At 53.8% G+C, this 8,584-nt stretch overlaps 1 protein-coding gene across 3 annotated transcripts in view; it reads left to right on the top strand.

Annotated features, from left to right (window-relative positions):
- Window positions 1–4,419, top strand: part of FGD2 (FYVE, RhoGEF and PH domain containing 2) — a 23,312-nt gene extending 18,893 nt beyond the window's left edge. For 2 of the 3 annotated variants that reach the window (XM_025862332.2, XM_025862329.2), the window contains exons 14-16: window positions 2,769–2,915; window positions 3,474–3,620; window positions 3,969–4,419. In XM_025862332.2, the coding sequence (XP_025718117.2) occupies window positions 2,769–2,915; window positions 3,474–3,620; window positions 3,969–4,184 (510 nt within the window). In that variant the 3' untranslated portion in view covers window positions 4,185–4,419. The remainder of the gene's footprint in view (window positions 1–2,768; window positions 2,916–3,473; window positions 3,621–3,968) is intronic. The other variant, XM_025862331.2, reaches the window with a different exon arrangement.
- Window positions 4,420–8,584: the final 4,165 nt, after the last annotated feature.

The following is an 8,584-nucleotide window of genomic DNA, read 5'->3' as shown; positions in this document are numbered from 1 at the left end:
TGTCCCCCTTCTGCCTCACCTGTCCCCCGCTGCCTCACCTGTCCCCCGCTGCCTCACCTGTCCCCTTCTGCCTCACCTGTCCCCCCCTCTGCCTCCACCTTCCCGGCTCCTGGCCACTCAGGCCTCCCCGCCAACTCTGCTGGCTTGAACCCATGCCACCGAGAGGCGCTGGGTGCTGACTCTGGCCCAGGTACGTGGGGGGCCTTGTGTGGACCTCACGGTGGCCCCCTGTGACGCAAGGGCTTCTGTGATCCCCGTTCTGCACGTGGGGAAATGAGGCTCGCAGGCGTTAGACAAGGTCCTCCAGACACTCCCCAAAGCTGGCCCTACGCGTTCATCTGCTCTTACCACCGTTTCCTGAGAGCCCCAGACCCAGCACTAGGAGACAGTCTCCCACTCTAGGTGGGGCGTGCCCACCTCTCAGCGCCCCTTAGGCCTGGCACCCACCACCCCACCAGCCCCAAGCCTGTCCTCCTGTCTTCTTGAGCGACCTTGGCTAACGGGCCCCTCCTCTCCGGGGAAGTCCTCGGCCCTCCAGCCCCTGCTCAGTGCTGTGGCTAGCTGTGCCTCGGTTTCCTCACCTGGGCGGTGGGGATTATAATACCTGCCTCCAGGGTGGTAGTGAGCTCCTCCTTCCCTTCCTCAACAGTTCAGGCGGGGCTCACTCAGAGGAGCAGCACCAGCTGTTGAGGAAGGAACCTGTCCCCTCCTCCTTCCAGCTCAGGCCCAGTTATGAGAGGCAGATCTTGCTTGGCTCTTTAAGCACCTGCTGTACTTGAACTGTTCTCCGTTGACCTGACAACCCCCTCCGTTTACTCAGCAAACAGAGAAGCCCTTTACGACCTCAGTCTTTAATGACCTCCAGGAGACAGGAGACCAGCCAGGCAGGTTGGGGCTGATCAGGGAGGTGTCCCCAAAATGTATTACATGGCAGTTGGGGCATAGAGTAAATTTCAAGGACTGGGAACACACCTGTGTTCAGACGTAAGCGATGAGTTCCATCAGAGCCAAATAGAAAGGTTCTGGGGATTAGCTACTGTTCTTGGTGATTCATGTCTGTAAATAAGGGTTGAGTCAATTCACATTTGCAATTTGATAAGTAGTTCCTAAAAAATTATTTAAAATAGTTAAGAAATACAAAGAGGCACAAAGAATAACAATATCCATGTACCTACCTTCAAGGTACAGGGAAGAAATATAACATTCTGACAACTAAATGAAATGTATGATCCTTGATTGAATGAATCATGGATGGGAAAAACAAAACCAGCCACAGAGGCTCTTATTGGGAAATTTGGGGAAAATTTGATCACAAGCAGTAATCCTATATCGATGTTAAATTTCCCAAGTGTGATCATGACATAATGAATAGGCAAGAAAATGCCCTTGTTCTTAGGAGACACCAGCAATTTATTTGAGGGTGAGGTGTCATGACGACTGTAATTTATACTCAGATGATTCAGAAAAAAATATATGTATATGTAGAGAGAGATAAAGCAAATGTGGCAAAAATGTTAACAATCAGTGAGTTTGGTGGGGCCGGTATCATTGTATTATTCTTCCAACTTGTCCGTGGGTTTGAAATTTTTCAAACTAAAGAGCTGGTGGAGGAGAAAATAAATACACTAGCAATATAAAAAAAAAAAATGTAAATCTCAACAAAATAAAATATTCCCAAGGTAGTTGAAGCCCCCTGTGTGGGGCTCTATGAGAGATCCCTGGCCCAATTTCGGGGTTTCTCATGCCTGCGCATACCTTTGTACTCTGTGAGTCATCTTTTCAGTGGTTTGGGTGCCCAGTTTCTGTCTCCCCACCTGCCAGACGGGAATCCTGGTGAGGGTGGGGCAGGCCAGGCCTTCTCCCGTGGGTCCCTCCCAGGCCATGTGCTGTGCTGGGCACCCAGATGAGCCCCCTGGTCTCTGTGTCTGGCCCCTTATTTCCAACCCTACATCCTGGGCTCTCGGTGACACCCTGGTCTCCCTGGAAGTTCTATCCTGCAGCCCCCGTGCTTCTCTCCTCCGAGTCTTGCCATGCCTCTTTCTCCTGGCCTCGGCAGCAAGATCCATGTTGGCCTGCCTGGGGGCTTTCTCCACCCTGGCGGGGGTTGGGGGGGCGGGGAGGCATTCCACCGAATGCACATGACAGGCCTTCCTGGCAAAAACAACCAGCCCTTCAGTTTTATATTAGAACACACTTGACTCTAGCACTGAGTGGAATGCAAAATTTGCATGAATCTTAAAGCTAAACCATGGAACTTTAAATACCTGTCCTGTTCGGGGAGGGCTGGCTGCTGCCTGTGAGTGGAGTGGCCCTCGGCAGGTCACTGCCCCCTTGCTGTCGGGTGAGGATGAACGAGCCAGCGCTGCCCACCTGGTGGGGAGTCTGGGACGATCAGGGGAGATGGCAGAGGGGAGAGAGAGCTTGGAGAAGTGAATTAGATGCAGGGGTGTGTGCAGGGAAGCCCCTGGGATTAATAGCCACCCTCATAAAAGGGGAATCGAGGGGCACCTACGGGGGGGGCCAGCTCTTGAGCCCCCAGCTGGGGGGAGTGCAGTCTGAGCTCTCCCCCAAAGCCATGGCCTCCAGGCTGGGCCTCTGCCGGCACGGGGCACCACCTGTGTCTGCGTCCATTCCTCTCCTGAAGTTTGTTTTGTCTTCCTCCTGTCCCTGGGTGCTCTCATGCCCCCACCTCCCAGGGCCAAGGCACCAATACGGCCCTCCCCTGCCTCACCTGAGGCCCCAAGCCCCTCCTGCCCGTCCTCCCCCAGGTGGTGTGCGCCAGGTGCTCTGACTACCGGGCTGAGCTCCAGTACGATGACAACAGGCCCAGCCGCGTCTGCTTCCACTGCTACACCTTCCTCACTGGAAGCGTGCTCCCCGAGGACAAGGAAGACAAGAGACGGGGCATTCTGGAGGTGAGGGCCGAGGGCGCCCCCCCCCCAGCAAATGTGTGCGGGCACCCACCACGTGCTGGCCCTGTCCCCGGGGCTGAGCAGTGAGTCAGCCGCGGCCACATGCCCCATCCTTCTCTCTGCCCGCGGTCCCAGGGAGGTGGGGGAAGACCCCTGCACGTTGCAGCTGAACGCAGCTCCCAGGTTTCAAGGCAGTGCCCTTCTGCGGACCTCTGCCCGCTTCCCAGTCGTTCCTATTCCCTGCTCATGCCTCCCCTGCCCACTAGACCACATAGGCCGCTCCCTTCTCAGGCCCCAGCTCTGTTCCCTGGGGCCACTCCCAGGTGATAAGCACCCCCAGCACCTGCCCCAAGCTCGGGCTGGCTGGGGCTTGACCACAGCTCCGCCACCGACCACAAGCCCCTGATGGGAACTCTCTGAGGCTCGGGGAGCCAAATGACCCCTCCCCATAGGGGAGGCTGCAAGGATTAGAAATAGCGATTGTCAAGCCCCCCGGTCCAGTGTCTGTCACACAGTGGGTGCTCCGTTCCCCAAAAGTATCTCTCTTTCTCTGGTCCTCAGAAAGTGTCCGCGACAGGGTCCGAGCAGAGCCTCATGTGCAGCTTCCTGCAGCTGGTTGGGGACAAGTGGGGGAAGAGCAGCCCCCGGGGCTGGTGTGTGATCCCCCGGGATGACCCCCTGGTCCTCTACGTCTACGCTGCCCCTCAGGTAATGCCACCCCCTACCTCCCAAACCTTGGCCTTCTTGCGGTATGTATGGGCATGGGGAGGATTGTTGGCCCCATATGCCAGAGGAGGAAACTGAGACCCAGTGAGGACGTGGTTCCCTCCAACCAGAGGGTTAGTGGCTTTTAGAGCTGGGCCCAGACTCCGGGTCACAACAGCTTTGCCCAGCGGGCAGCCAGTCCTCCTCCTCCCTGAAGCCCTCCCACCAGTCCACCCTGCTTCATGGGTGTTTGGGGAGTTGTGTTGTGGCTGTTACCTTCACACTGGCTGTCCTAGGCGGTGGGGCTGACCAGAAAGACAGTGGCCCATGGCTCTCTCCCCCCGCTCCCAGGACAGGCGGGCTCACACGTCCGTCCCCCTGCTGGGCTACCAGGTGACTGCAGGGACCCAGGCAGACCCCCGGGTCTTCCAGCTGCAACAGTCAGGCCAGCTTTACACCTTCAAGGCTGAAACCGAGGAGCTGAGGGACCGCTGGGTGAAGGCCATGGAGCGGGCGGCCAGTGGCTGGAGCCCCAGGGGACCCAGTGATGAAGACCTGTCTGACTGACCCCCAGCCGGCCCCTCTCCCCTTCAGAGCCTGGCTCCTGGCCCGGGCTGACCCTGCGGCCTCTGTGATCCACCACCCTAAGCTGAGCTTTCAAATAACCGATTTCCAGGGGCACTTGGCCAGCTCAGTCTGTAGAGCGTGCAACTCTTGATCTCCGGGTCATAAGTTTGAGCACTGGGTGTAGAGATTACTTAAAAAAATAAAATAAAATAAATGAATAGAAAAAAACAAGCAAGCAACCGATTTCCAGTCATTGGCGCCCAGACTGTGTGTCTTGATCTGGGATTCAGAAAACGTGGGTCTGTTCCTTGGGGGAGGGGGTGACCAAGCATCCCTGTTTGCCCAGGGCTGAGGGGTTCTTGGTGTGTAGGACTTACAGTGCTAATACCTGGAAAGTCCCAGATAACCCAGGACTGTTGGTCACCAGTATGGTTCTCTGCCTGGGCTGTACACATTAGCATCACCTGGGGAACTTAAAAAAAAACGATGAAGGGGCACCTGGGTGGCTCAGTCGGTTAAGTGTCTGCCTTCGGCTCGGGTCATGATCCCGGGTCCTGGGATCCAGCCCCATGTTGTGCTCCCTGCTCAGTGGGGGGTCTGCGTCTCCCTCTGCCTCTGCCCCTCCCCCCGACTCGTGCATGCTCTCTCTCTGTCTCAGATAAATTTAAAAAAAAAATCTTTTAAAAAAAGATAAATAAAAACAAACTAAAAATTAAAAAAATACCAATGCCCATATCCATTACAAAGATTTCTGATTTCATGGGTCTGGGATGAGGGAGGCACGGGAATGCTTTAGGAGTATCATCCTGAGTCTCACCTTGGGCTACCCAGATGAAGAAAGCGAGCAAACTAGCAATGGTTGAGCACCTGTCAAGAGCCAGACATGATAATAATTAGAATCATAAATAATAAACATCTACTGGGCCAGGCACCGTGCTGGGTGTGTCACGTGGATTATCTCATTTCACCCTCAAGAGTTATAATCCCCATTTTCCAGATGAGGACACTGAGTCCCAAAGAGGTTTAGCTCGAGGTCCTACGGCTGGTGGGTGCCAGAGCCGCGTCAAAGCTCTTTCCACCAGGCAAGCAGAGGGGAGGAGAGTGGCAAAGAGGGAAAAGGTGGGAGGAGGAGGAGAGCACAGGAACTCGTTTGGCCCAAGGCTTGGGGGTGAAGCTGCTTTTCCAAAAGGGACCACTAGGGGGTGGCAGTGGCCCCGGTGTGGGCCCTGACGCGTTGAGCCCCTTCCGTCAGGCCAGCGAGCCACAGCTGGGCTCTGCCCTTAAAGAAGGCAAAACGGAGGGGCGGGGAGGGCCTCTGGGTGGCGCAGTCGGTTAGGCGTTCGGCTCAGGTCATGCTCTCAGGGTCGTGGGATCCACCCCACGTCAGGCTCTGAGCTCAGGGAAGAGTCCGCTAACATTTCTCTTTCCCTCTGCCCCTCCCCACGCGCTCTCTGTCTCTCAAATAAATAAATAAATCTTAAAAAAAAAAAAAAAGGCAAAATGGGCAAGCCATAGATCTCTGCCCCATTCCTGGCCCAGCAATTTGCCTGCACCCAACCTGACGCTACCTCCCTGCCGTAGGGTATTTTATTTAATTTTTTTAAAGATTTTATTCATTTATTTATTTGAGAGAGAGAGCACACGAGATCCAAGAGGGTCAGAGGGAGAAGCAGACTCCCCGCTGAGCAGGGAGCCCGACGTGGGACTCGATCCCGGGACTCCAGGATCATGACCTGAGCCGAAGGCGGTGGCTTAACCAACTGAGCTACCCAGGCGCCCTGCTATAAGGTATTTTAAAAAGCCCAAGAAAACCTCATTGGCACAATCTCTCTGGAACCAGGCTGGCCATGAGTTCATTCTTTCACTGAACAAGTATTTGTTGAGCATCTTGATAGGAGCCAGATGCAGTGCCCATACTGGGGAGATAGCAGTGAATAAGACGGGCAAAAATGTCTGCCTTCATGGAGTTTATATTCTTAGATAACAAAATAAATACGTAAAATGTAGAGCCTATCAGATGTGATAAGTGCTTAAATAGAGTGACAAATCATCCCAGACTTTCCTAGTTTTAAAACTGAGACTTCTCAGGGGCGCTTTGCTGGCTCAGTTGGGGGAGCATCCAACTCTTGATCTCGGGGTCGTGAGTTCAAGCCCCATGTTGGGTGTAAAGATCACTTAAACAAAACTTTGAAAAAGCACAGAAAGTCCTCAGGTCCCAGGAAACCCCTCAGTTCCAGGCAAACCAGAATAGTTGATCACCCTAGTGGAAGAAAAGAACAAGAAAGGAAACAGGAGAATGGTGTGTGTGTGTGTGTGTGTGTGTGTGTGTTTGCGTGTTTAAAGGAAAACTAAGGAAGCCCTCACTGAGAAATTGATGTTTGAAAAATAACCTTAAGGAAAGTAAGAAAGGGAGCCACACAGATATCGGAGGGAAGAGCATTCTGGGAGGAGGGGACAGCAAATGCAAAGGTCCTGAGGTAGAAGCCTACCTGGCACATGCAAAGAACCATGAAGAGGTCAGTGTGGCTGGAGCAGAGTGGTCAGGAAGGAGATAAGAGGAGAAGACATCCGATAATCGCTAAACTAGGGGTGAGGTCGGGGGAGGAGACCTAGGCCCATAAACTGACACCCATCCAGAGGGACTCACGCAGGGGGACACCGCACGGCTGTTGGACGAGAAGGCTTAAATCTTAATGTGCTGTAGGAAGACAGCCATGAGGTGTTAAGTGAGGAATAACAGCAGAAGGAGCTAACACTTTTTTTTTTTTTTTTTTTTTTAGATTTTATTTATTTGAGAGAGAGAGTGAGAGCACGAGCGGGAGGGGGAGAGGGACAAGCCGACTCCCTGCTGAGCACAGAATCCGCCACAGAGCTCTATCTAGGACCCCCGGACCATGACCTGAGCCGAAGGCAGACGCTTTACCGACTAAGCCACCCAGGCGCCCCAGGAGCTAACACGTTTAAGTACTCACTGTGTGCCAAGCACTGTACTAAGGCCCTAGAGGAGATTATTTCATTTGAGTCCTGATAACATTAGAAGTAGATACTATATTCAGATCCTCATTCGACAGATGAGGAAACCGAGGCACTGCTAGTTGAGTAACTTGTTTGTGGTCACATAACACGGGGTAGAAGGGGCAGCCTTCCAAGCCACTGTGTGGTGGAACATTCTGGTCCTGCTTGGATGAAGATAGTTTATATCTGCACCATTTAAGGGGCTACCCAACATACTTTAGGAGGGGTTGGTTTGCTTTCTTCTTTAGATGCTTCTGTGGTGTCTGAATTTTTTTTTCAATAGCATATATTACTTCTATAATCCCAAGAACAAAGCTGCTTTCCCATGTTAAGGGGAAAATAAAGGAAGGAACAAAGGAAAACTCACCTGCTCTGTCCTTCTCCAGGGGCCCTACCTGTTACTGAGCAGGGTCGCTAAGGCATCGGCGCCAGAGTCCAGAGGCTGCGAGCCCCAGCGGCCACAGGGAAACGCTACCTGAAAACACTCAGTGGGAATGCGGTCACTTGTTAGTCCAAGAATGAGTATGGACACATGGAAACATAGGGGAGGGCCTGCACTTGGCAGAACTCGGGGTCCCACCAGAAAGCCAAGGACACGGAGAGGGTGCCATCCTCGAGGATCTTCTCCTGGGAGCTCAAATGGCCCAGTGGGACCCAGGGGAGCCCCGATCTCTCCTGGCAACTCCTCACCCTGGACTCACTCGCTCACTGACACTGTGCTTCCCAGGCTCTGGCTGTCAGGCAGCAAAGACTCTAAGGGCTTTGGATTTCTTTTACGAAAGATCCCCCTAAAAAGCTGGAGGCTGCCTTAGGTGTCTGGCAGCTCTGGTGCCCATGTACCCCCACCCTGGAGGGAGAGTTCAGAGGGAGGAGGGGGGCCAGCAGATGCCAGGGTGGGGGCATCTCTGAAGGGCCAGGGGGACCCAGGCGCCCCTCGATCATTCATTTCTTGCCGTATTCATCAGTGTTAAAGAGTACTTCATTATGCAGGGAGCACTTGCTCCCATCATCTCATTTCATTCCGTAACTGCCTTTTGACATCATTTCAAGCAACCACATTTTACAGATGAGGAAGGTGAAGCTGAGCAAGGCTAAATAACTTGTCCCCGGTCACCCAGCCTGTAAGTCAGGAATGAATTCAGATTCAGAGCCGGGCCCGTCGGACGCTACAGTCTGGCCCCAGCTGGCCCGAGGGGGCAATATCTCCCAGAGGCTCGTGGGTCCGGGCCGCCGCACAGCTCCGCCACTGACCGGCGATGTGGTCTTGGACAAAACTTCGCTACTCTGTATGGGGCTTTCCCCACCCATCAAAGAGGGATAAGCATGGTCCTACCTCTCTAGGGACTGGGGTGTCAACTGAATGAATACATGGCCAGCCCTCAGCC

The sequence above is a fragment of the Callorhinus ursinus genome, unplaced genomic scaffold, assembly GCF_003265705.2.
Source record: "Callorhinus ursinus isolate GAN/ISIS: 27379988/994484 unplaced genomic scaffold, GSC_fseal_2.0 scaffold59, whole genome shotgun sequence".
Lineage (NCBI taxonomy): Eukaryota > Metazoa > Chordata > Mammalia > Carnivora > Otariidae > Callorhinus > Callorhinus ursinus.
The sequence above is the reverse complement of the archived record's forward strand: the minus strand, read 5'-3'. Positions and strand labels throughout refer to the sequence as shown.